This window comes from Urocampus carinirostris, chromosome 3 (assembly GCF_059441175.1).
Source record: "Urocampus carinirostris isolate Australia breed hairy pipefish chromosome 3, RoL_Ucar_1.0, whole genome shotgun sequence".
NCBI lineage: Eukaryota > Metazoa > Chordata > Actinopteri > Syngnathiformes > Syngnathidae > Urocampus > Urocampus carinirostris.
This window is the reverse complement of record NC_142351.1, coordinates 49,489,420-49,517,097: the sequence shown is the minus strand read 5'-3', so window position 1 is coordinate 49,517,097 and position 27,678 is coordinate 49,489,420. Positions and strand designations below refer to the sequence as shown.

General features: G+C 40.3%; 1 protein-coding gene across 2 annotated transcripts; it reads right to left on the bottom strand.

Moving 5' to 3' along the window:
* Positions 1–22,537, bottom strand: sgk2a (serum/glucocorticoid regulated kinase 2a). 2 transcript variants are annotated; one of them, XM_088332215.1, is made up of 14 exons: positions 22,419–22,503; positions 21,932–22,002; positions 20,756–20,820; positions 18,184–18,245; positions 15,821–15,878; positions 13,111–13,194; positions 8,524–8,655; positions 8,328–8,440; positions 5,152–5,188; positions 4,983–5,069; positions 2,871–2,966; positions 2,635–2,790; positions 863–952; positions 1–626 (listed from the first exon to the last, which is right to left on the bottom strand). In XM_088332215.1, the coding sequence occupies exons 3-14, from the start codon at positions 20,768–20,770 to the stop codon at positions 471–473; spliced, it is 1,086 nt and encodes a 361-aa protein (XP_088188341.1). In that variant the 5' UTR covers positions 20,771–20,820; positions 21,932–22,002; positions 22,419–22,503; the 3' UTR covers positions 1–470. The 2 variants fall into 2 exon arrangements, with proteins under 2 accessions (XP_088188341.1, XP_088188340.1); XM_088332214.1 differs by lacking the exon at positions 21,932–22,002 and having other exon boundaries at positions 22,419–22,537.
* Positions 22,538–27,678: the final 5,141 nt, after the last annotated feature.

Sequence of the window (27,678 nt, the reverse complement as noted above, 5' to 3'; positions counted from 1 at the left end):
TTACTGTTCAGTACATCTTAAATATTCATAATTTATTTACCAAAGTTGTGTTGTGTTTTTGCACTCATATTTATTAGCAAGACAAATGTATGCTCCAAAAAATTTGGGGAGTGCTTTTTGTCTGTTCACAGTACAATGAAAGTTCATAAAAGCACATTTGGAAGATTTTAACACAGACAAGTCCATGAACTGTGCCTCCTTTTACCAAGGGCGTACTTTTGGCATCAACTGAGTTAATATGCCCCCACCTATATCGAGCAATCATTGTTTCAACCCCACCAATACTTTGTAATCACTTAACAACATGCGCTATGTCACCAAACCTACGCACTTGCTTGTTACGTACACTCACCACTTCCTCCACTGCAAAACGCAACTCTTTCAAGTCCATTTATTTTGCCACAAAATGAAACCCTAAAATTGGGAATCTACATTCGTTGTCGTCAAAGTCTTTCACCCTCCGACATTACTCAAAGAAAGCTTTCCTCGCCGGCCACGTAGGAGAAACCATTGAAGGCGTTGCTTGTACTTGAGCTTGCGTTGAATTCCGGCGTCCGGCTTACCGAATTAGGAACCATTTCTCTAGTGAACTCCGGGTCAATGTGCTGAGTGTCGGCAGGTCCCCTCTAAACGCAAAAAAATTGCGAAAGATTAGACAGGGCAGTTGTTCAGAGTAATTTCATTCCAACAGTTTTAGAATGAAACTGTGTTAAAAAGTTGATTGAATTTGGCACTGAATTTGGTTACCAATAGCAGGATAAAATGCCTAATCTGACTCAGATACAGCACCTTCATCATCTAGTCACGTTTTTTTTTCAGTTTAAAGCCTCCTCCTGCACTTCAGAGATGAGCCAGAACTCACCACATTCGGGTTATAAGGAGGAGTGATCCGCTTATGGTAGATGTCATCCCAGTTGATCGGAGAGAAAAACATGTGGTTCTTGATTTCCAACTGTAAAACACAACGCATATAAATATTACATTCATCCGGATGTCAAATTTTTGTTATTTTTTAATTTTAAAAATCGATTAATCGATCGATTATTCAATTGTCGATGAATCGGATTTTCTACAATACAAATTTGTTAAATCCTCCTATATTGAAAATTTGGACGGATGAAAAATATTGCACGGAACAACAGATTATGCTACTTAAACAATAAGGGGGGCACGGCACCTAAGTGGTTAGCGTGGGACCGTTCTGAGGTCCTGGGTTCAAATCTGGCTACCAACCTTCCTGTGTGGGGTTTGCATGTTCTCCCCGTCCCTTTGTGGGTTTCCTCCGGGAACTCCGGTTTCTTCCCCCATTCCACAAACATGGATGTCAGGTTAATTGGCCAGTCCAAATTGTCCGTAATAGTGAGTGAGCGAGTTGTCGGTTTCTGTGTCCCCTACCTACTGCCTGAAGATAGCTTGAGATGGGCTTCAGCATCCCCGCGATCCTAGTGAGGATAAGTGGTGCAGATGATGGGTGTATGGATGGAAGTGTTCGTCAAATAACGTAACAATAAACTGAAATAGATTCAAATGTTATGCCCCTGTCCATCCTCCTCATTCCTGGGCCAGCCTTCAACCTCCACCATCACAGACGAAGAGAGTTGCTTCAATCAAGGTGGCAAACTTTAAAAGCTGCTGCAGACAAGCAACTGGTGTTGGAACGTGTAACATTCTGGTTCGTAGAAGTTAATCCATGTTTTTGTTTGACTCACGTTTTAAACTTGGATCTTTGAATTATTTTCTTGATCTTTGCCTATGCTTCATGTTAACACATTGCTTCTCTCCATGTTTTTAGACTCCCTCCGCCTCAAAAACCAGTGTCTCCAGCTCCCGCTTGCCCCACCACCTCATTGGAGTCCTCCCAATTCTGGTCTCACACACACTTACTACTTAAAATTCTGTCCTGTAACATTGTAGTCTTTGATTCTGTTCCTTGGGTACCTGGAACATTTGGCTACTCATTCTGGTCAACCCAAACTAAATGTATGCTGTACACTTCATCCAAAGATCATATTACATTTAGACTTATACAAAACAAAAATGAAAAAAGAGCAATACATTTCATTTTATGTATAGAATTTTTTTTATCCAGCAAAATATTTAAAAAATGCAAACGAACTTTTTGTCAACAAATTTGTTTTTGGGGTTAAATCTTTGAATATGAAAACCATTCCCAATGTGCAAATTATATATATACTGGTAATATGCTTAAATATCTGCCCCTTGTGTGGAGTTACTTTTTTTTTTTTTTAATATATTATTACTATCTTTATATCTATTATTTTATATTATCAGATTTTATTTTCTCTGTATTCCTGCACCACATTCTGATCCCTTGACAATTGTTATCTTTGACCATTGCCAATTTTGTTTTTAGTGGTGTTCAACAAAAAATGATTTTGAAAGGAAATGTGATAAAAACTTTTACAAAAACGGTCTCGAGACGCTCTCTGCCGGACAAAAGTGGCAGAACTTTCAACTTCACACGGAAATTTAATGAGCTTATTTGCATTGATTTAACGTGCTGGGTGGCTCCTAAATCGCACGAAAACAAATCGATGAGGAAATTAGTCGCTTTTTATAATCAAATGTAATCGATGTTATCAATTTGTTGTTACAGCCCTAAAATATACGCACAAAATCAGCGATGGCACCAAAGCGCCGGTGATGGTCCTTCTGGAGCAAACCCTTCAGCAGCGAGCATACGGCCTCGGACTTTCCTGGTGGGAGGATCAGAGGCTTGTGGAGGATCCCGTCATACATCTCTCCAACATCAGTGCTGTAGAAAGGAGGCTTAAGTAAGGAGAATGAGAATATCTTATTACACACACATATATATACACACTCTGGCATACGCAAGGATACGTGCTTACCAAACTGTAAATCATTTCATAAAGCACAGCTCCAAGACACCACCAGTCTACTGTCCGGTCATAAGGTTCCTTGCGAAGAACTTCTGGAGCTAAGTACTTTGTTGGTAAAGATACAGATTTAGACCAGATAATATGTACAGAAAATAAAAATGATATCATGTTTAATGGGCAAATGAAAACATCATGGTAGAAAAAAACATTTTCACGGGGGTTGGACTAGTAAATCAATGACAGGGGGGCATTAGCTCAGGAGTAGAACGCTCGTCTTGGGATCAAGTCACAGAATCCCTAATGCCCCCAATGAGCAGGTAGGCCGCTTGCATGGCTGACTCCCGATTGGTGTGTGAGTGTGAATGGGTAAGTGAGAAGCACAGTGTAAAGCGCTTGGGTGGTCTTCATTGACTTGAAAAGCGCTATATAAATGGAGACCATTTACATAAAAAGTGTGCCTTAATTTGGAGGGCCGGAAGTCTTTTTGGAGGCTCACAATTAAATTATTATTCAGGTATAAATTATTTAATTATAAAACATTTATTTTTCCTTCCCTAAGATTTAATCTCTTGTAGTATTTATAAAAGGAGAATTTCTAAAATAAAGAAAATTAATTCATTTCCACAACCGTTTATTTAACTTGGGAAACTCATGCAGACTGGAAAGTGAAAAAAAAAGCATACCAACGATAATTTAAATGATTGATTGAATGATTTGAAAGTCTTTCTATTATCGTATTTTTATTTGTTATGAAAATGTTTATCTGAATATGGGAACTTCACTGTTAAATTTGATATCTTTCATAGAAAGGAGCTGGAGCTTCTTTATCCCCTTAACGTTTTGACGGCACGCTGCCGGGCCTTTGATAAACAAATATGTGTCAGTATAATGTCACCAGTCACTGAAATACATCATACCACGGTTCATCAGAAAGCTTAAACTCTCAGGATTTGAGGTATGCTGACCATTTCAAAATATATTCATCACAGAAACATCATGATCAGTCTGAAACAAGATACCCAAAAACTATGAGTCCGGCCAAACTAATCAATTACGTCCCATGGCCGTCATCAAATTCGTTGAATGTCCAAAAATGGCTTTGTTACATCCAGGAAAATCAAGAGAATCCAACTGTATAATATATTTACTCCAAAACACACATAAATGCCAACAGATACAAATAATACTACCTAAAAGCATTTCTCTTTCTTTGGATGTTCCCAGTAGTAATCTGCGTTTTGCTCCAAAACTCCCCGTTAAAAATAAACAGACTTATAAAATGATTCCCAATATGGTAGTTAAGCTTTGACTTTTCGATTGACACCACTCTCAGCCAATAGCAGGCTTTTTTAACACTTAACAGCCTGCATTAGCCTGTTTGATAAAAGGGATATTGCCTCCTGTAGCCTTGAACATCTCCAGCCAGTACTAACCGATTAAAATGATGATAGTTAACCGAGAAAATTCCCAAAGTAAATATGAGTAAGTATAAAAGTAAGTGTAATCAAACCAGAGCCAAAAATAAAAATGCGCAAAGCAATTCATGATTTATTTTTACGCACCATTATTACACGCAAGTGTGCTCAATCATTGTTTCGATTGATTCATCATTGTAGCATTTAAATTTGACTCGCAGGGTCTAGAGAAAAAACACTGATATGCCATTCCTTCACTCTTTCACTGTTAGCTTTTTGTAGTAAGCATCTTTTATCTGGCAGTGCCTCTTGATATTCTTTGAAGAGGGATTTTGGTGAAAAAATACTCCAACTTCCACTTGTTCTAGAAGCAGCGGCCCTCAGTCAACTTTCCTCTTTTATTTAGTCACCATGTTGGCAATGGTGTGGGTCACTTTGAGTCCTTTTAGCTCGTATTCTTCCTTATGCTTTTTGAACCTCATTTTCAGTTGCACGACACAATACAGCGACATCTAGTGGTCTAGTAATACACACTATCCCTTTAACTCAATGCGAGCCACGACTCAAAACGTTTGCTCTATACTGATTTAACATATTCAATTTTTTTCACTGAAGTTGGATGAAGCAAAGGCCACTTTTCTGACAGGGAAAGAGTGAGCGAGAAAGATTTGTAGTCCTTCTCATTTAATATGTCCTCTCAACTCACTTCTGGGGTCCCACAAAACGTTGAGGTGGTCCCCTCTGGCTCCACACCTTCTTTGCACAAACCAAAATCTGTCAACACAACATGACCCTGCACAAATAAAACACAAGGACTGTATGGTACAGTATTGTTCTGCTATGATAAAACTCATCGTTTAATGCTTGTAAATTACCTGTGAATCTAAGAGGATGTTCTCTGGTTTCAGATCCCTGCCAGCAACACAAATACATACACAAACACAAATGACTATATATTAGAAGGACGTGTACTGGATGTGTTGTTACAACCCAACGACCCACAGCTGGGAGCAATTCCAATCGGACCAGATGCAGCCTGTCCTCCACAAGGCAGCAGATGATAAAAACAGCCCAAACCAGCCATTCAGAGCGTGATAGTTGACCAGTATGCACCTGTTTGCCTGACTGACATCTCTTGGACGGCCGGTCAGGTACTCGGGTTGGGTGTCACCTGTCACTCAACCTGTTTACGCTATGCCAACCCACTCTTAGTAAACCTAAGGCCAAGACCTGACCTCACGAGGGTACCCGTAGAGTATCAAATCTGGCCCCTGTGTTTAGTAATGATAAGGCCCTTTCTCTTCCCCACACCGACCGTATGATTGTTCGATAGACCTCGTACCTCCTACAACATCTCCCTCCTGGAAAGGGAGGGTATGAACAATTATGTCACCGAATCCTTGGCCTCTGGTGTCATCAGGCCATCGTTCTCTGCTCTCGGAGCTGGCTTTTCCTTAGTAGCAAAGAAGGACAGCTGCCTGAGGCATCACTGTTAAGAATCAATATCCACTGCCTCTTCTTAGTTTCACTTTCGAGCCACTTACGCACGCCCAGGTGTTCACCAAGCTTGACCTTAGTTATGCTTACCACCTCGGCAGGATGCGTGAGGGTGATGTATGCAAGATGGTGTTCCGTACACCCATGGGACTGTTTGAATACTGAGTGATGCCTTTTGGACACGCTAACGCTCCCGCCGTCTTCCAAGCCCTGGTGAATGACGTACTCCGGGACATGTGAACGTATTTGTCATGGTCTACCTCGACGACATCCTTATCTTCTCTCAGAACCTGGAGGACCACCGACAACCAACCGCATGGTGCTGCGGAAGCTGTTGGAGAATCGCCTCTACGTCAAGGCTAAGAAGTGCGCCTTCCACACAGAAATGGTCACCTTCCTGGAAAACGTCATTGAAGGGGGGTGCATGCGAACAGAATCTGACAAGGTCAAGGCTGTGGTGATATGGATCTGAGGATTACACCCAGCTCAGGCATTGTAAAGGATTTGCTGGTTATGTCTGCCTCTACATCAAGGAATTCAGTCAGTTAGCGGTGCCCTCTGTGGCTTGACATCGCCGGCTGCACCTTACATATGGTCCCCCCTCGCTGAGGCAGCCATCAACAAACATCAACTCGCCCCGATCCCGAGAATCAGTTTACCGTTGAAAATGACGCCTCAGATACTAGAATCGGGGCTGACCTGTCCTTAATTCTCCAGACGACTTGAGGCTGCCGAGTGGTACTACGATGTCGGAAATCGAGAGGTGCTAGCCGTTTAAGAGGCGTTCAGGAAGTGGAGGCATCGGTTGGAAGGTTCAAGACTGCTATTCCCCGTGTGATCTAACCAAAAGAACCTTACATACATGAAAACGGCAAAGAGGTTGAACTCAAGACAGGCACACAGGCTCTGTTCTTGTTGTTTACTTTCTTTAACTTAACATGGTCATTGGGTTAGCGCAAAATGCACTCAGTTTTATGGATTTCTAAAAAAAAAAAAAAACCTTATCATGTTACTTCTACGTTGTTACTATTAGTAATAGTTAACGGATCCCTTAACCACCTGGATCGTCCCACTTTCTCTGTGTATCTTGGCCAAGTGCAGCCTGGCGGTGTCCATCACTATCCAGGCTCTTCTTTGAGGTAGGTTTTTGCCCCACCACATGAAACAGATAGTACTGGTTTTAATGGTTACCAGTGCTATGAGAAGCCCCCTGGTTCGAGTACATAACCTTCATCATCTGGTCGCGGTTGTTTTACGATGTAAAGCGTCATCCCACCTTTCAGAGATAAGGCGGACCTTGCAACAGTTCTAATACCAGAGAGTAAATCACTGGAAACAAACAATTTTGTTGCTGAAATTTTGAGTATCACATCATACAATAATATTGGTTTATGGCAGTTTCATCCCCTATGGTGGTTAACTAACTTAAATTTGAAAGCAAAATATCTTGTCACATAATTCTAATTACTCTTAAGTATACTGTTCTAACAAATCTATTGCAGCATGTACAGTTAGTTAGTTAGTTATTGCTCCAGCGAAGGTCGGGGGGTCCCGTCCCTGTGCGTTGAGCCGACCAGATGAACCAGGTTTTTCCAATGCTGGCGGTCTTGTGCCAGCTGTTCTGCATCCTCTACGGCAACTCCGTGTTGTTGGAGGTCGCCCGCAACGACGTCGAGCCATCGAGTGCGGGGTTTCCCTCGTGGTCGTCTCCAGCCTGCGGCCTTTGGGTCAAACTGGAGAATGGCTCGTGTCGGATGGTCTGGTGGTAGACGAAGGACATGGCCAAACCAGCGGGTGCGGCGTTGTGCGACCAAGGAAGATGCTTGGGGCTGGCACGTGCGGGCTCTGAGCTCTTTATTGGAGACTCGCTGGGGCCACCTGATGTTCTCGATGGTTCTGAGAGCCCTGCTATCAAAACCATCGATTCTTGTGGCCAGGGTGTCGTTCAGGGGCATGTACAGAACATGATTATTTAAAACCGTTTTAGGCCAGAAATATAATTGAATGGTTTAAAGGTTTTAGGTGAACAGCATCGTATATCCCGAGTGAGGTTTTCGAGAGGTACGCTACAGGCTCACTCGGTGGTAGGGTTAAATAGACTCAGTCAACCACAAGCCCAATTTTTTTCCCAGAAAAATCACAATGACCAAAAAATGGTGAGCTATTTTCAGAACTGGTCTGCAGTCGCCTCAGCTGTTCTCAAAGGGCACCCTGGTGCCTGTGGGCGCCACATTGGTATAAACCATCTTTATCTGGGTCTTGCAGGGTTAAACAAAATAAGTTATAAAATATATTTACCTGTACGACCTCATCAGCAGAATATTAGTATATAAAAGAAGATAAATAGTGATCTACTGTCACCTACTGATACGATGAATGTTACTGTGACTCAACTGATTACTGGAAGGGCGCAAATATGGCATGCTTTTCTGCAAAGATAAAACTGGGAAATTTCCTGTGGCACACTAGACAAGGTCCCAGGGAATCCTAGAGTGCCTCGACGGTTGAAAAACACTGGTGTAATGGATTACTAGACATCGATCGCTAGACAAACCTGTACACAATATTGAGGGAGTGAAGATAGCCGATAGCACTAGCCACCTCTGCTGTGTAAAACCTCGCTCTGGGTTCGGAGAAACATCTCTCACGCTGCAGGTGAAAAAAGAGCTAAAAGAAAAGAAAGAGAGACCAGCACATCAGCAAGACCAAAGTCAAAACTGGTGAGCTCCATTTGGATTGCACACGCTTACTTCACCACCGTTCACGTAGTCCAAAACAAAGTAAAGCTTCTCGGCGGACTGGAAGGAGTAATGAAGCCGAACCAAAAACGGGTGCTGCAGGCTTTTGAGCAGCACGTTGCGCTCCGCCATGATGTTTTTTTGCTGCAAATGGAGACACATAAGGATATAAATCGGGCATGTCAAACATACAGCCTGCGGGCCCGTTGGATGATTTAATCCAGCCCACTATACATTTTGGAGTTGAGAGACCCCTGGCTACTTTACGCTTCAGTTATTGCTGGTTCGCTCCTTTGCGGGGGACAAAAGTAATTGATATAATTTTGGGGGAATAAAAACAGAAAAACAAAACAACGGATGCCTCCTGCACAACCGAGGAACGTTTCGGACAGCCAAGATTCATGCCGATCGGCCAGCTCCTCTTGACTTTAGCTCTCTAATGCTCATTGGCCAATTCATATCATAGCATCCTTCATACTGTTCTGAGACCAGACACCTGCTCTGCGTTCCTCTATATCTTGCTTCATCTCTCTCTCTCTCTCTCTCTCTCTCTCTCTCTCTCTCTCTCTTTTTCTCTCTCTCTCTCGCTCTTGCTTTCTTTCTCACAGCAGATAAATCAATTTAATAAAGGCGTGCCCCCCCAAAAAATATTGATTTAAAATACTGTATAAATTTAAAATCAAACTGTTTTCTATTTGTGCATTCCTCTCTCTCTCCCTCTCTCTCTCTTTCTGTCCGCAAGTCCACTCTAATGACACTACTTAGTGGATTTTCACTTTTTGCAGGTAGTTCTGGTCCCCACTAGCAGTAAAAACCAAGGGATCTCCGCATGTCAAAAAAAGAAGCAAGTCTTACTAAAGAAGCAAGGTTATTTCTATCAAAAATTGCAATTCATTCATATAAATGCAAACCAAATGTTCTCTCTGGTTGCTAGAGGGCTGTTAATTAGCAAAAGAGCATCAGCTTGAGTTTTTATAGTGCGATAAGTTGGTTCAGGTGTAAATATGCCAGTTAACCATTCAGTGCTAAACATGAAAACATTTTTTTCCGATTTTGGGTGAATAAATGTGTAATGCTTGGAAAAGATCCCCTGTCATCTGTGATTACAATATATAGGGAAGGCTACTAATGCAGACTGAATTGATAAAGCATAATACTGAAAAACAAAATAAATGAAAAAATGGTGGGTTTAAATCTTTTTACTGATACGGCCCACCTCAAAATAGAAAGTCTGGACCAAAAATAATTCTTAAATTTAGGAAAAAATAAAATAAAAGTATTTCTTAAAATAAACCCAAAACCAAGGAAAACAGTACTAGGAATTGGTAAAATAATCTACTATCCGTCACATACGATGCTGTTGCTTAGTTTTTAAGTATTTTCTTTTTTTGTATGAAAATGTTTTCAAAAGTCTCAAAATATCAGATAGCTTTTGCTTATTTTAAGTATTTTTTTTATGTATTAGTTATATTTGTATATATAAATATCAATGGTTTGTTATATTTGTACCATTTTTGACAGTAACTTTTTTTTCTAGTTTAAAACAAAAAAAATAATGTATAAAAGTGCATATCATTCTAAAATAAATTGTAAAATAAAAAATTAAAAAATGTGGAAAAGGTATTTGTCATCTGCCATGAAAAAACTTCAAACTTTAAAATTCAAAATATTATTTTCATTTGAGGGCGCAGCCCCATGTTGAAGACGTTCAGGTTTCAAGTCCAGCTATTACAGTCTCCCTGTGTGGAGTTTGCATGTTCTCCCTGTGCCTGTTTGGGGTTTCTCCGTTTTCCTCCCACATTCCAAAAACATGCATGGCAGGTTAATTGGCCGGTCCAAATTGTCCCTAGGTGTGAATGAGCGAGTGAGTTGTCTGACTCTGTGTGCCCTGCAACTGGCTGGCAACCAGTTCAGGGTGTCCCCTGCCCACTGCCCGAAGATAGCTGGGATGGGCTCCAGCACCCCCGCGACCCTACTGAGGATAAGCGGTGCAGATAATGGATTGATGGATTTTCATTTGACTATATATTTTTCAAGACTTATCTAAATTTAGCTCATGCTAGGTAATAGTTTCTCAATATGCTAAACTGTTTCAATATGGATGCAAAATAAATATTTTTTCTTGTTCTATTTGTAACTTTGTTTCTACAAAAGAAAAAAAAATATCTAAAATGAGCACAAGTATCTGCTATTCTAAAATAAATCTGACAAACTTTAGAGAACATTTTTAACGTATGATTCTTTTTTCAACAATAACATATTTTTTATTTTGAAAGGCAAAATTAAAAACTAATAAATGTATGTGCAAGTGTGTACAGATAAACGGCTTTGGGTTTTATTAATATGTCATTTGCATACTACCCATTTTAGCTGCATTGACTCGAATGCATGAATGATCAGCCTAGCTTACCGTGTCTTTAGGACCATAGGCGCACCGTGTTAAAGGCGCAGTCTCCATAGCTGGTTCTATTTCTGTATTTAACACGTACACAGGGTGGTGCGCGACAGGGCGCGGGTGCCGTTTGCTGTGGTCGTCTTACATTAACACAGACAAGGTTACAAAGCTGCGTTTTTAAAAACACAGCAAAAGCAAAATTGAGAATTGGGAATTAATTACAAAGTAAAACACGGACAAAAACTCAAAAATTCGTTTTTCAGCTTCCTCCACTTGCGAACCATCGATTCATTAATCTCCAATCCTTTTGCGGCTGCTTGGTTTTCATGTTCTTCCGCATAGTGTGGAAATCAACACACCATACCGGACGAAAACACGAAAAGCATTTATTGGAGGGAAAGGGAAGTTTTAAAATTGATCAATATTTGGGGGCACAACTCCGTTCAGCCTCCGGTAGGACAATAGTTTTCAAATTGCTAGATACGTTACTGTCATGATTTGCCCATTGCTCTCTCCTCGTTTAGTCCATGCTGCTGCTCGTTTCCTGATTGGTTCTCCTCCTATTTAAACACGTCTTTCTCATTCACTCCTGGTCAGTCCGTCTGCGAACCTCAGCGCATGCAGGGCAAGTACTTTTGACTCTGGCTCCCGTTTTGATCACGACCTGTTTCCTGTATCGATCCCCGATCCAAGATCCATTCTCCTGTTCTGGCTACCCGTATCCTGGTTCCTTTTCCTGTATCAATCCCCGATTCAAGCTCCGTTCTCCTGTCCCGGCTACCCGTATCCTGATTCCGTTTCCGGTATCGATCCCTAATCCACGCTCCGTTTTCCTGTCCCGGCTACCCGTATCCTGCCCGATTCTGTTTCTTGTATTGATCTCCGGTCCCTAGCTTCCTGCTCGTCCCGCTACCCGACTTGTTCCGATCTCCGACCACGCTTCGTTTGCGAGGGCTTCCTGCTCCTCCTGCCCAGCGAGCACCAGATTGCTGTCTTTTTCCTTTCGCCCTGACTTCCCCGATCCCTTAATAAAGCGTTGTGTGAAACATTACGTATTTGGGTCCCCTGCTGGTACCGGTCGTGACAGTTACGGCGTTAAGATCCGTGAGTACTTCTGCAAACAAATTGGCCCATTGCGTGTGACGCCACGTGTCCTCTTCAGGCATGCGCGGCATCGTGGCCTTCACACAGACGATGCATAGAAATCACAGGAGATCGCAGACAAGTAGGATTTAGTTGGAAATGAAGTGAACGTTATCACAAAAACATCTTTTTTCACCCAAAAATCCGAATCGAGCATTAACCTCTGCAGTGTGAACCTAGCTTTATATACGAGTCAACACACGCCCCTTTAGCGGTGACGCCCACTTCACCCTTTAGCAGCTTTATCTACGTGCTCAGCAACGTCCGCCGCTTTACATGACAGATAGGGCGAGCAGCACAATTTGAAAAAAATCTGACACTTTTAGGTGCGCCTTATGGTCGGGAAAATATGTTTATTATTGCGCATGTGTTTAAGCTATGTGTGTTGTCATTATTCCAATTATAAAGTGTTGAATAGAATGCAGGCGGCACAGGTGCTGAGTGGTTAGTGTATCTGCGGCACAGTTCTGAGGTCATGGGTTCAAATACAGCTACCAGTCTTTCGGTGCGGATTTTACATGTTCTCCCCGTGCTTACATCGGTTTCCTTCTGGCACACCGTTTTTTTCCCACAATCCAAAAACATGCATTTCAGGCTAATTGGCCAGTCGAAATCATCCCTCGGTGTGAGTGAGCGAATGAGTTGTTTGTCTTTGTGTGCCCTGTGACTGGGTGACAACCAGTTCAGGGTGTCCCCTGCCCACGGCCCAAAGATAACTGGGATGGGCTCCAGCACCCCCGTGACCCTACTGAGGATAAGCGGTGCAGAAAATTGATGGATGGATGGATGAATAGAATGCATCGTTGTCTGAAAGTTCTCATGCTTCTTCTTCTGTATATGTAAGAGTGTTTAATCTTTCAGAAATAAATGAGTAAAAACTTGGCATGACATAGTAATAGTGTTTCTGCTAACCACAAAGTGTAATGTGATATTCGCAAATGGGAAGTGACACTCATGAGCAGTGTTGACTGATCATGAATCACTTTAAGTAAAATGAGAAAACAAATATTTTAACCAGCCAGACACTCTCAACCTTAAATTACCCCTGGGTAGGCGCTCACCTCCTTTTTCTTCAAGATGACTTTCTTCTGCAGCACTTTGATGGCGTAGAACTGGTTGGTGGCTTTGAGCTTGGCCAGCAGCACCTGCATTGCGAGGGTTGTGTGTTACTTTGTTTTTTTTGTTTAGTCAACATTTGAGAGTGCCGTGTGGACGCCGAGCGCTCAAGATGTCCGTGTGAACTGCACAAAAGCATGACGTTGACATAACGTTGAGGCACAAAGACAAGCAAGGACTGTGCAAGATTCCTGCTGACGAATCCAAATAGGGTCCACAAGAAAATTAGAGTTGTAACTGGTGATCCTAATTTATGGACATTGTTCATCCGCTCAAGACTTTTTAAGTCGATTTCAGGTGTACACCCTGAAACGGCTACTATCAGGGCATAAATTATAGTAATCAAACACAAAATTGTGTATTTGAACTTGATATATGACTTTGCCAGTTGGTAGTCGGGCGACCTTAAATGGCAAAGTTAATGATTGGTGAAAAGATTGTGTGCACAACATGAAATGCAACTTTCCTCCTTTATCACGTCTGGTTTAAGAATTGTAAAACAACATGACCTCTGATGATAGCATCAGCAACTTTGTCTAGTGTGCCGCTGAAAACATCAGAATTTTATCTTTGGGAAAATCAATATAGTACTTTTCTTCCAGGGATCAGTTGAACAACTATAACAATTATCCATAACAATAGTTAGCAGCAGATTCCATTTTTTCTTTTTCTTTTCATATACTAATTATCTGCTCATGAGGTAGCACAGTTTATCCAACAACTCATTTTGTTTGATGAATCTGTTTAAGATTGCTCTGCGAAAAATTATTTTTCATATCAAATAAAGTAAAAATATTGCATATAATTTTGCAGATTTAAATAATTGAACTGAATTGTCTTTTTTGTCATTAATAAAGGTGTTTGCAACAAAAGTAGACACGTCAATTCAGGGTAAACACGTAGTAAGTATGTAAAAGAATAAAAGAAAGAAAATACAGATAAAAAAATATTATTTGTACCAAAAAATTGATCATAGAAAAAATGTTCCTCTTTCAGATCATTTCAGCTCATTTTAAGTGCATGCAAGTTTTCTAGAAGAACAAAACAAAATATCATACTAAAGTATGTTACAAATATAGTAAAACCCAGTGACAGGCCGTGCATTTCACTATGCCTTCAGTAGTGCTACGTCCGAATTAATGCAAACCCTCAATAACTATACTATGTCTATAAAATATTTACTGCAGCCAATGCAGCATCGCATATTAAAAAAGCATCAACAATAAAGTCAAAAAAATGCACAATTATTTAACTCACCAAAATCTGTTTAATTTGTGCGCAAAATCTATCCTTTTTTCCTTCTTCAATAAGATTTCAAGTACTCTGTCCTAAAATTTTTCAGTGCGTTTCAGTTCTTTTTTATCACCATCAAAGCTACTGCTGAAAGCCCAGCCTGCCCTGTCATATTTTTGGCACACATTTTTATTCAATTTAAAGATGAAAAAGTCCATTCGACAGAATCAGTGGATACTTCTGTAACCGCCCCTAGCCAATCAGGTTAAATCGTTAACATTTCCTTACACCTACTACAATGCCCTAGTCCGTCAACACGAAATTTAATTTGGCTAAACCAACAGCCTTATCGACACTGATATTATGCCTTAGGACCTGCATTGCTCCTTCTGAAGGCCGCTGGGGAAGATTTCTGACCCTGGCAACATATGGCTAAAATATGATTAGTTAAATGCTTTAATAGGAAAGTACACATCGGAAGGAAATCTGACTAATAATTTGGGATTGGTTAATAAGTATCAATGACCATAATTAAAATACCATGATTCAAATATGCGATACTAGTGAGGATAAGCGGTGCAGAAAATGGATGCATGGATTCAGACATTTTTAGGCCACCAGAGAATGCCTTGCAGGCGCTGATGGCCGACCACTGGTAAAATCCTAAATTTTTCACGGTTTTTCGCGCCAAATTGGGCCCGCCCGTGTGGCGCCAGTGATCACGCATTTTGGTCCTGATCCTGTTCCGGTTCTTGACAAAATTAACGCAAAAATGATACAAAATAAATTACCTGTTTTACATCCTGAGCCCCCGTTACCTCTAATGATAAGAAAAACTTTATACTTTTGATGGACACTTCTTCGAAATATTTCTGATGAAAAAAGTGTGCTTTGACTCAAAAAAGGTTGGGAAACATTGATATACACAGAGCTTACAGTATAAGAATTGTTGAAGGATTTGCCCTCATTATTATTAACAGAGATGAGAGACAGAACGTAGAGAAACAGTTAAGTATTTATTGGCAAAGGCTTCACTGCAATACAGTAGAAGCATGTCTAGTTTGGGGCTGACTAATAGGGAGTATTATAATAAAAATACTAAAAAATAAAGTGAAGCACGTCAAACTGTCATGCCGTAATACGAAACATACTTAGTGTTAATATCATTACTAATTTGAATCAATTTTGTGTTGTGAACAGAATTTTTCTCAAAAAACTCAAGTAGTGAAAAAGTGATTCAATTACATGACATTACAAAGACATTTTGTTGTTTCCTTTTGCTTATTCGTAGTTGTTGTTTTTTGTGTGTAGTGTGCTCAAATAAAAATCCACAAACACATAAAGTGTGAGCAGCTAATTGAACGGCCTCAAAGCCAAAATAGTTTTGTTTCAACACAGAGTAAATAAGTAATTGTACGTCACCTTTCCAAAGGTCCCTTTGCCAATGACAGCCAAGAAGTCAAAGTCAGTGGGTTTGGCACTGCAACAAAACAGGGTTATCTATTATAGGCTTGATAATGTTCTCTGCACTATGTTACACACACCTCTTAAGACAATAGTTTGTTATGAAGCATTTAAATAACATATAAAAAAGTATTATAATGGGATAAAATTCTACAATTTGGATTTTTGCAGCATTATTGCACCAGGTCCTTCAAAAATGTTTTCTTTGCAGTTTGGTTAATGATGTTATCATTGTATCTTGTGATTGTTTTGTCAGTGCTGGATAATGAAGACCTCAAAACATAAACAGGATATCTATGGAGCTGACCATTTCAGAATAAATCCTTGGAACAGGTTTCTCTCTATCATTTTAGGTCCCTTATCATTAGTCAAATTGGACTAAAGTGCACCATTGAATATCTAGGGTATTATTCTTATTTTCTAATTTTTCTGTGAGGTCTTTAAAGGGACAGTGTTTATTATTTGACCACTACATGTCGCTGTATTGTACTGTGCAACCGAAAGTGAGGGATAAAAAGAAGAAGGAAAAATACAGAGACTCAAAAAGACCACACTGCACTTTTCTCTTTGCATTTTCTTGCCAAGATGTTTACCAAGGTTTACTGTTTTTCGGGTTCAGGCAGCAGCAAGATGGTGGACAACTATATCAGCTCCCTCTAGGTCAGGGGTGGGCAAAGGACATATTAGGCTCATTAGCCTTTTAAACCTAGACCGCCAAACGAAAATGGCAAAGAATAATGATAATATGTTGTCACACTAATAACACAATTGCACAACTCCCTTTTTTGAGCCAAATAGATATTTTGCCTGAATCAACTTTCCACAGAAAGCTGCTTTATCTGCACAAGTGCCATAGTGAGTCAACCAATCACATAACAAAACAAACCATTTTTCTGTCCACCTCATGAACTTGACAAATTTTTCTCTAGCGATAAACATTTTTCTCAAAAGTCTTAGAAAGGACTAGTGTTACGGCATGATAAAATAAAATTGTTTTGTCATGATTACTGATGTGACTCAGCTTTGCCCGCTCATTTGGCGCCAACTGCCCAGTCCCGTCTGTCCCCTTTGGTCAGTCCGTCTGCGAACCTCAGTGAATACTAGGCAAGCCTTTTTCGACCCTGACTCCCACCTGTCCCGTTTTTGGTCCCGTCCGTCTTTGGCTACGACCCATTTTGATCCTGACCACGTCTTCTTTCCCGTCCCGATTTACGACTTGTTTTTGATTCCGACCCCGTCTACTCTCCCATCCCGGTTTCCGCTCCGTTTCTGACCCAACCGCCTTTTTACTCTCTGTCCCGGCTAACGACCTGTTTTTCCATCCTTGACACCGCCTTCTCTCGCTACGAACGGAAGATCCACTTGTGTTCTTATCATAATCCGAGTACGAGAGCGACTTGCTTCCCGCGCCTAGCGAACACCGGATCATGGGCACAGCCCTTCCTCTTTCATTCAAATTTTGCTCAAATGTTTGCCCACCCCTGCTCTACGTTCGACCTACATGCATTTAAACAAATACACCCCATTTTTAATTGTTCAAGCATTTTTGCTTATTTTTTTTTAAATCAGTAGGCTTTTTTTTAAAAGTGTGTTGTTGGTTTTTTACCATTACGAGGCACCACATAATACACAGTGTCCCTTTCATAGAAAAAACATTACTCAAACGAATTGGATTCAATAGATCCTGTAATGATTTGCCCATTACCCTCACCTATGCCCGCTCGTTTGGCTCCAGCTGCTTGCTCGTTTCCTGATTGGTTCCCCTCCTATTTGTACTCAACGCTCTCATTCACTCCTTGTCAGTCCGTCAGCGAACCTCCACACATGCAAGGCAAGCACTTTTTGACTCTGGCTCCCGTCTGTCCCATCCTTTCCTGTATCCTACTCGTCTGCCCCTGGCTTCCCGATTGTCTCCGGCTACCTGACTTGATTCCTTCCTCCGACCACGCTCCAATCTCCCGTCCCGGCTGCCCGATTCGTTTTCGTCCTCCGACCACGCTCCGATCTTGTGGGCTTCCTGCTTCTCCTGCCGAGCAATCGCCGAATTGCTGCCGTTTGTTTTCCCGTGCCTGACTTCACCGCTTCCATAATAAAGCCTGGTGTGAAACGTTAAGCGTTTGGGTCTGTTCTGGCCCTAACAGATCCCAAATAATGTGTGTTGTGTGGATTTCCATATATTTTTTTGTTTAAAAGTGGGCGCTTTAAACAAGAAAAGATCTGTGGTCTACAGTTGTTGTTGTCCAACCTTCACTTGTGGGCAATGCTATGGAAATGAACTAATAACCCCAATAAGATGGATCACACAGTGCAATGTAACTTACTGAGGGTTTGCTGAAGGACCCAGGTTGACTTCATCGTGGGCGGAAGAGGACGGCGACCGTAGCTGCAGTGCAACATACAACAAATTAAATGAAAACTATAACCTTTCCATACAATGGTTGACCAAGTATATTTAATACATATTTTATATACACATTTCGTAACAAAAAAATCATTGGTATTTTTATGAACATACAGACAATGTTGAATCTTTTAAAATAGTAAATGGGAATTATTCTATTACTAGCTCAGAATATGAGGAAAGTGCATTGGTTAGATAAAGGCATAATGTGGAGTTTACTTTTTTACTTATGCCTGCCACCTCTGGACTAAAGCATAATTGCAGAAAAACTAATGGACTAGTTCTAGGTTTGATGAGTGCTTAGACTAATAAAAAACAATCTGAACAATAAGAGGCAATTTAGTGAACAATAGCCAAAACAAAAGACAACTGTCACGGTTGCCATGGCGCCCAATAGGCCCCCGCCGTGTGGCGCCAGCCTCTGGCACGGTTGCCAGGGCGCCCACCTGACCCCGCCCATGGACACCAGCTGAAACTCATTGACAGATTGCTCCCTGACTACTTAGACGCTGTACTGTGAGTCGCCCTTTGTTGGAGCGTCTGTGGAACTCTGTTTTGACACGTCAAGCCCTGAGAATCTCTGTTTTACCTGTGTTTTAGCTTTTGTTTTGCCAAGCCCAGTGAATCTTTGTTTTTTTCTGTGTTTTTGCTCCTGTTTTGCTCTCTCCACGATCTGTTTGATTCTGACCACTTCCGCGTTCTGAGCAGTCTACTCCCCGCGACCAACGATCTCCAAATCGAGTGTGCGCTCCTTTCTCTTCTCCCCAATAAACTGCGAGTAACGCGAGTGGGTTCTGCTTCCTGCTCCCTGTCCTGCTACCTGACAACAACACTTAACAGTATTAAAGTAAAAGAACAATGTTACCTGGTTTGAGGTGTTGGATGAGAAATTTTAAGTTTGGTTGAGCTTGGTTATCTCCAGTTTAGGGAATCCTAAATCCACGAGTCTGTGCTATAAGCACATAACGTTTTCTCAAAGTTCAGCAATCCACAGTCAAGAGCAAAGGAATAATCCAATTCCTACTGGGACCTTGATGTGTAGCTCTATGACCATAGAGATTTCCAATAGTCTAATGAAACAAGGAATTCCCCCAGGAGTGGAATAAACCTGGGGTAAATTCTTCTACCTCGGGTTTTTCATCCATAGTGAATCACGCTGTCACCGGGCGGAGTCAAAACAAAAGATTTTGATTTTAAATTTGGTTTTCCAGGCAATGTCTTGCTCACTATAGCCATTGGTAATTGTAGTCTCTGTGTGCTGTCCACGATGGCGTGCATGTTCTTCCCGCAGAGCCCAATAATGAAAGACGTGCTAACGGCACTTGCTATGATGTCAATGTTGTTTTTTCTTTTTACAAAACTTTATTGAAACATGGAACAAAAAAATCCTTGTTCGCTAATTCAAATAATTTATTTAATTCGACAATTTTGTTATATGATCGAATATTTACTCGGATATGTTTCCTATCAAATATTAATATTTTGTTGAAATGTGGAATTATCCTTTTATTTAATCATTTCTAACTCACTTTTTATAACTCGCTTTATACAGAAGGGACGACAACAACCTACTAAGCCTGCCCGACTGCTAATCTTCAGTCTTCCATGTGTAGATAATTAGTTATAGATATAAACAGAGTTTGCATGTTCTCCTTGTACCTTTGTGTGTTTCCTCCGGTTACTCCGGTTTCCCCTCACATTCCAAAAACATCCATTTCAGGTTATTTGGCTGGTCCAAATTGTCCCTGGGTGTGAATGAGCGAGTGAATTGTCTGTCTCTGTATGCTCTGCGACTGGCTGGCAACCAGTTGAGGGTGTCCCCTGCCCACTGCCCGAAGACTGCTGAGATGGGCTCCAGCACCCCCGTGACCCTACAGAGGATAAGCGGTGCAGATAATGGATAACCATTGGTTAGTTTATCCGATTCAAATGAGATCTTGAAACATGAGCGGCCAGGTCAATGAATATTTTGGAATTTAACTTCAATAGTTCGGCAAGAAACCAGTAACCCAAAGATTTTTTTTTCCTGCAAAAGCACAAATATTTAAAGCAAAGACGCAGCCTGAGGGCCAATTGCCGCCCATGCCACAATATTGTGAGGCACCTGCCTTAATATGTAAGTTTAGTGTCAAGATTTTACATGGATCCTCCCTCTGGAGAGGAAATCGTGGCTACTGTTGAGCTGAAGCTTAAAGGATAGTGGATGCACCTTACACTTAACTTTGGGTGAGTTTTCCCTGTAGAGCCAAATGGTTTCAATGGACTGTACGTAGTAATATGTAGATTGTTTTCCTTATTTATTATTGATTTGATTGATTTACTTTCTTAAGCATTATTTTGAGCTTATTTTGTTTAGAAATGCTGCCCAACCTTACCCAGACCCAAGCTCCGGCGGCCCCCCATAGAGTTTGAGACCCTTGATTTAAAGCACTTGCTGCTTTCGCTGTGCCAAAAAGGATGTCAGATAAAATACAAGCAAAAATCAAACTTACATTACATTGGGCCATGGCTCTGGTCCATTACATTCCCAAAGAAAACCCAGCATCCGTTGACAGATCTGGCAAAAGAAATGAGGCAAGTTTAATGCAATACAATTGATTGATTGACATTTTTCCCCTACATTCAGAATGAACTCTTTAACTTTATGAAACAATTGAGAAAAATTGAATGAAAATAGGGGTCGGCAGGAAGAAGCTTATCTTGGTCCTGTCACATCGACAGTATAAAAAACGTTCGCAATAATGCGTTCGCGACCAGAAAATTACACTTGAAAGCTGATTTTCTGTGACATTCTCATCTAGTGACCTGTCTTGAGACAAAAACACTAGTGTTCATTCTTCTGTTGTGCGTTTTTCATAGCCAATGAAGTGCTGAGCACAGCGGGTCCATCTGGTTTGTAAGGTTCAAGATGCTGGCCCAGCAGAGACTAAATGAAGGACGTACCTGATACCAAGTTTGTGTGTTTACAAGCTAAATACTGGTTCTTTTTTGCTGTCACAACACTTTAATGATATTCCTATTGTACTTTAAAGTTACATCACAATGCAAAGACAAATATTACTCTCATATTACCATTAAAATAAACAATGCTCCTGCCGAAATTCAAAGCAAATTTGGTGTTCTATCAGAATCATAACAAATCGAAAATTACAGTAGTTTTAACCATCAAAAGAAGTTATAAAATGATATTGTAATGACAATACAGTAATAACAAAAAGATAGTTAGCGATTGTTAATACACTTGAAAAAAAGTAACACTGTTAAATAACAGTTTTAAGTTTAAACTCTGTGTTAAAGCTAAATAACATTGAAAAAAAATAACTTAAATGAGCATAGAACATTAATTTGGATGTAACACTTTCAATATTTGACAGCACGAATACGCTGATATAATACAATAAATACTTTTTAAAGAATTTGATATATATTGGATGACCATAAAAACTGATGTCACAATAATTACCTGTCATACTCTAGTCATTACAAACCTATGCAGTTTTAATGACAGCAACAGTACAAAAAAAAATCTTTTAAGAAGGAAAGAAGGATAGTAACTTTTGCAATCTAAAAGGTACTGTATACCATTTTTGTTCTTTGAATTGCCAAGAATATTCGTATGGGTAATCTAAAAATGTGTCATCCAACAGGAGCTCTTCATGTCAACTCACCAATAAAAGACCCTTTTAACCCAGGGCACCACCACTTTGACCTGTTGCCCTCTGGTAGGTGATAAAGGTCCCTTAAAACAAGGACAAACAGGCTCAGAGACAATTTCTTCCCCAGGGCCATAACCACCCTAAACGAGCGTGTATAACAGTACATTTTTTATTTTTTATTTTTTGGGCAGCAAAATGTTATTGCACTACTTTTTATTGCACTACTGTTATAATACATAATTATTTTTATGTGATATTATTATAACAAAGGCCATTCTCTAAGCAGCACTTTGTAAATATGCTTGCCTATTTATCCTTGGAATCTTTTATCTAATTTTTTTCTTTGGAGTCTTTATCAGATGCCTTTTCTTTGTGTCATACAATGTTTGCCAGCGTTGATATCAACAACACCTAAGACAATTCATTTCAATTCAATACAAACACAACTGAATAAAATCCACATAGCAGTAAAAGGAATATATGTGTGCAGTGGTCTCACCTGTGAGAGCAGAAAGCCAATCTTGGTCTGAAGGCAGCTTGCCCAAAAAGGACAGATCTCGAGTCGACACCTAAAGATAAATGATTGATAGGAAATAATGTACCAGTGGGAGGAGGAACTTGTGTTTCTCTGATTACAAAGAGGCGGTCCGGGCTTTTGCTTGTACAGTACTGACACCCAACACACACCTTTTTTTTTAAAGCACAGCTTTTTCTCAGGTAGTACAAAATCCTCACACTTTTAGAAAACAAACTTAAACTCTTTTCAAAGTGGGTCAGTTTTTATGTTTGTATTAGCTTTTTGTTTTGTTTTTCTTTTCAAAAAGTTTGAGTGAGGTGTGTTAAAAGCCTTGGAATTTATATTCAGCATTAAGCATACCCTCATAGACAGGTTTATCTGACACAGACGTAAGCCCGTCCAATGCCGAAGACCCTCACCCCATTTAAACTGTAACAAAGTATAGAAATTGAAACATTATAGACAGCTTTATGTTTTAAAAGCCATATAAAACATCAGACCTACAGATCAGATCCGTCCTATTGGGTGATTTAATCTGGCCCCTTTTAAATTATTTAGTATGTAAATAAATAGCAAGTTTATAGCTCATTTAAATCAAAAGTCATTTTTTTAAAAAATGCATACAAATCAAATGCTCGATCCCGCCGCTAGAGGGAATTATAAATCATGTTTATTTGTATAGCCCTTAATCACAAACGGTATCAAAGGGCTGCACAGATTACAGACTATTAATATATCTGACATCCAGTCTGGTTTTTGTTAAAGACAATAATACTGTGCCAGTATATTCTCAGCTTCAGTAGGACACGCCTAGTTGTTTGATTTAATGTTATTGACGCTTCACTGCTAAAACTCCCATTTTGAATTTCTTTTTTATCTATTTCAAAGCCGTGTGACAACTGAGGCAAACCTATTTTTATTCATAACTCTCACTTGAGTATGTTTTTGTTTGTGATAAGTTGGTTCAGATGTAAAGCTGCATTTACTCAACTGTTAAAATAAACAAATTGTTACTACATTCAATGCTTTGCGCAGTGGCAGTATCGTAGCCTATGACCATTTCGGAGATGGAATATGAGCTTGCTCTGTCCACTCCACGCATCGGCCCGGTATTGCAGTACCTCCGGGAACGGTGCATTCGCAATGATCGCAGCAAGGCTTTAGGGCTAGGACCTTAGCTTGGCCTTTTGGCTGAGAGTAAGTGTCCCGGCTCCTAGGCTTTGTAGCGTATTATGAACTGACCGATAACGGATAATGGATAATGAATAACGAAGATAGATCAATAACCCTTAAAAACCCCAAAACCCCATTCAATGCCAAAAATGAAACTCATTTCCCCCATCTGTTGCCCTTTGAGAAGATCTCTTTTCATCATTATTTATAGGGTAGGCTACATCATAGGCTGAATGATAAAGCATAGTACTGAAAAACATAGCTAAATATTGGGCTTTGACCTTTTTTTTTACTCACCTGGCCCACCAGAGAACAGAAAGCCCCCACATAAAAAGTTAAACTGCGTTTCACATTCCTGTTTTAATATAACCCTAAATAGATTAAATAAATCGGTTCCTCCATCCTTTCTCTGAACCGCTTATCTTCACTAGGGTCCTAAGGGTCCTGGAGCCCATCCCAGCTGTCATCGGGCCCTGGGCAGGTGAGACCCTGGACTGATTGTCAGCTAAAAACAGTGCACACATAGACATTATACAGCTACTTACACACACATACCTAGAAAAAAATCTGGGGTCACCAATCAACCTGCCATGCTTTGGCATGTGGGAAGAAACCGGAGTGCACGGGCACAACATACAAACTCTGCAGTGAGGCCGGTAGCTGGAATCAAATCCGTGACCAGTAAATAGTTCGGCGGACGTGGTAACAAGTCATCCACCCCCTGTATTTATCAGTGTATAACGTGCACTGGTGTATAACACGCGCCCATGATTTTTGAATTGAAAGTGGTAAATTTGTGTTACATTTTTGCTTAGGTCAAACTTTGCAGTTGGATGCAAAGTGGATCAAACAGTGGTGAGATCATTGAATTTTAACCACTGAACTATCAGTGGTATATATGACAAATGAAAAGGCAGAAGGTTTTATTATTGCACAATTTTTAGTCACGGTACGAGAGACAAACGTGAATGACAATGAAAAAAAATTATTTTGAAATGCATAATAAAACTACAATTTGTCTCTGGTACCGTGTCTAAATACAGTATCATTATGAGATCAAAGCGAATGCCTGTTGTTACATCATCTATACAACGGTGCTCCAGTGGTTAGAGTTTGTTACTCTTGCTGTTGTGATCCGCGTTTTATTCCCCTTACAATGTTTTGCAGTAAAACCCTGAGTATATCGCGCACCAAAACTGAGTTCTTTATAAGGTGAAAACTAAACAAAAAGCAGTCATCCAGCACCTCGAAACAGAAATTGTGGGACCAGATCACATCACTTGTATACTGCATGCTTACGTATGGCAGGTAAGTCTACTGTAATGTAGCGAGACAAGAAGCATTGGCACACTGTGGATTATGTTTAAAGCAAAGTACATTTATATTCAATAGTGCATACAACACACACTGAGCAATAAATTTTGTTTTGGGAGGGTGCCTAATTGTTTGGCCCTCAAAACAAGAAGAAATTACATAAAGAAAAAGGGGGGCAAGTCAAGTTTGGAGATTTATTTACATTACATTTGCTATGCAACATCTTTTCAGCACACGCACAAACTCGACACACTCAAAAAGCCAGGAGCCCTTAAGACATTCCAGTGAAAGAACTCGCAAAACCCAATCATGTCTTTAAAACAAGTTTCAAACTCTCAAAGAACACACAATTCATGTAAACTTTGTTCATATTAACTTCAACACTCTAAACCCTTTTGGGGCTCACAGTTGTGCTGCAATGCCAATGTGTCCTCAAATAAAACGTGTTGCATTAAAAGGAATGCAAATAAAAGGCTTTGTCATTTAGATTCAGCGTTGTAACTGAGATCCTGGTTCTTTTAAGCCGTACTCAAAGCGGGATACGTTTGAGGCACAAATCACAAAAAGAAATCAGACAATGAAGAGATCCTAAAAATAAGTCAGTCACAAAACTTTCAGTTAGAATTGTTTTCATAGACAATACAGAAATAGATTATTGTTATTATTATTATTGTATTTATTGCACAAAATGACGCTTCAAAGAGCTTCAATGGCCGGCCTAGATTACTGCATTATGCCTTTCTAACTGACCACACTTATCATTTGTCCACTTCACTTTTACAGGTTTCTTTCAACCAGAATTGTATATTGCTTAGTTAATTGGTTTGCATTGATGCTAAGTTTCCCAGTAAATCTTTTGCGCTGTTAATCAGCAAAAATGTCTTCCAATGTAAAGTGATGACCAAATATTGACTAAATCTTAAAGGTATTTCCAAACGTTTTTTTTTAATTAGGCACAGAACGTGTAGTGTTTTTCCCCACAATTATGCAAATATGTTGCAAAACATTCCATGCGCCAGGGACTCGAGAAATTTGTTCTCAAACTTGACCGATCTTGCTTATTTCTTCGACAGTTGTGAAGTCATTGAGGGAACACAGCACATCCAAATTGCAAATTCCGTGAACACAAAATGGTAGGCCAGCTCCGAAATAGACAGCGATTGACGTGAACAGCAATTCATGACTTTTATTCTGCTTGGAGGTAGGAAATTGTGGCTTTTCATTTTAGTTTTTCACAAGTGTCGCTCTTGGTATAATTTTGTTCGGCCAACTCCCCGTTAGCGCCAGGGCTGCCGAGAGCTTAGCATTTCTCTTTGTAGCCGCTTTTCTTTTTGGGTTCCCGGTTAGCCTGGCTAGTCATCACATGTTTTTTGATCAGCTAGCCTGCAGTTAGCGCCGGTTTTGCCGTGTACCTTGGTTTATTCACGGCCTGCTTGGGCTTTTACAGAAGCTGCTTTTCATTTTTAGTTCTTGGTTAGCGTGGCTGCTCACCTCTTTCTTAGGGATTGGCCAGCCAGTCATTAGGGCCGGTTTTGCCGTGTTAGTTTATTCCCGGTTCAGCGTTTGTCCCTATGGCTGTTGACGTCTTTCGTTGTTGGTTCTCAGTTAACCTGGCTGCTTACTATGTGTAATTAGTTGGCCAGCCTCACATTTGTTCGCAGTAGCTGCTTAGGTTGATTGGTCCTGGTTAGACCCTCACCCCCCTTAATGGCTCTTTGTGTGTTTTTAAATGCCAGTTAGCCCCTTTCGGGCAGCTTGTTGTACCATTACCGCATCCAACTGTCAAGTCAAGTCAAGACATTTTTATTTGTATAGCCCTAAATCACGAAGAGTCTCAAAGGGCTTAACAGATTATTACACTATATTACACAGACTATTTTTCAGCCGACGAGAAGAGTAGGTTATTCATATGCTATGGAGTAGAAGTGAGTTTTAAGCTTAGATTTAAACATTTCCACTGAGGTTGCAGATCGGATCTCAGGGGGAAGAGCATTCCACAGCACCGGTGCCCGGATGGAGAACGCTCTCGAACCAGCAGAACACTTCTTTGCTCTTGGGATCACCAGAAGACCGGCACTCTCAGATCGTAGGCTTCGGACCGGGACATAGGGGCAAATCAGATCTGAAACTGTGACACAACACCTAGGCATTCTACACAAAAACTACCAAAACCTTGCTTAAAACACTCGTAACCTCTCTGACTAATTAACACGTACATTAATATAGCGACAGGCTTGCTAGGGTGTCGGTATTCCTTCAATGATGTCACAGCTTAGGATAACAAACAGAAGACATGATGGCTTCAAAATGCATCATCTCGCAAAAATAATTGGAATATACCAATTAAATATAATATATATATATATATATATATATATATATATATATATATATATATATATATACATATCTATATATATATATATATATATATATTACTAGTTCCTCACATTTAGGAATTTGGGAATACCTGTAAGAGGCCGGTCAATTTGTCAAGCAAATTGCTTTGATGGCAACGGTCATTGTGCTTTTGTGAGAGGGGAGCCTCTTTCTTCAGTAAAAGACTATTGTGCATTTTAGAAATTCAAGGTGCAGGTTTGACTTAAACTGCCTTGGACTAAAACGTTGCAATATATTGTCACTCACCCTGCTATCCCATAAAAGTCTGTCACATTTATATTTTCAACTTTGCCATTACACTTTTTTAACAGCTACCCCACACATCGTTATGGGCACAGGACACAAAATACAAAAA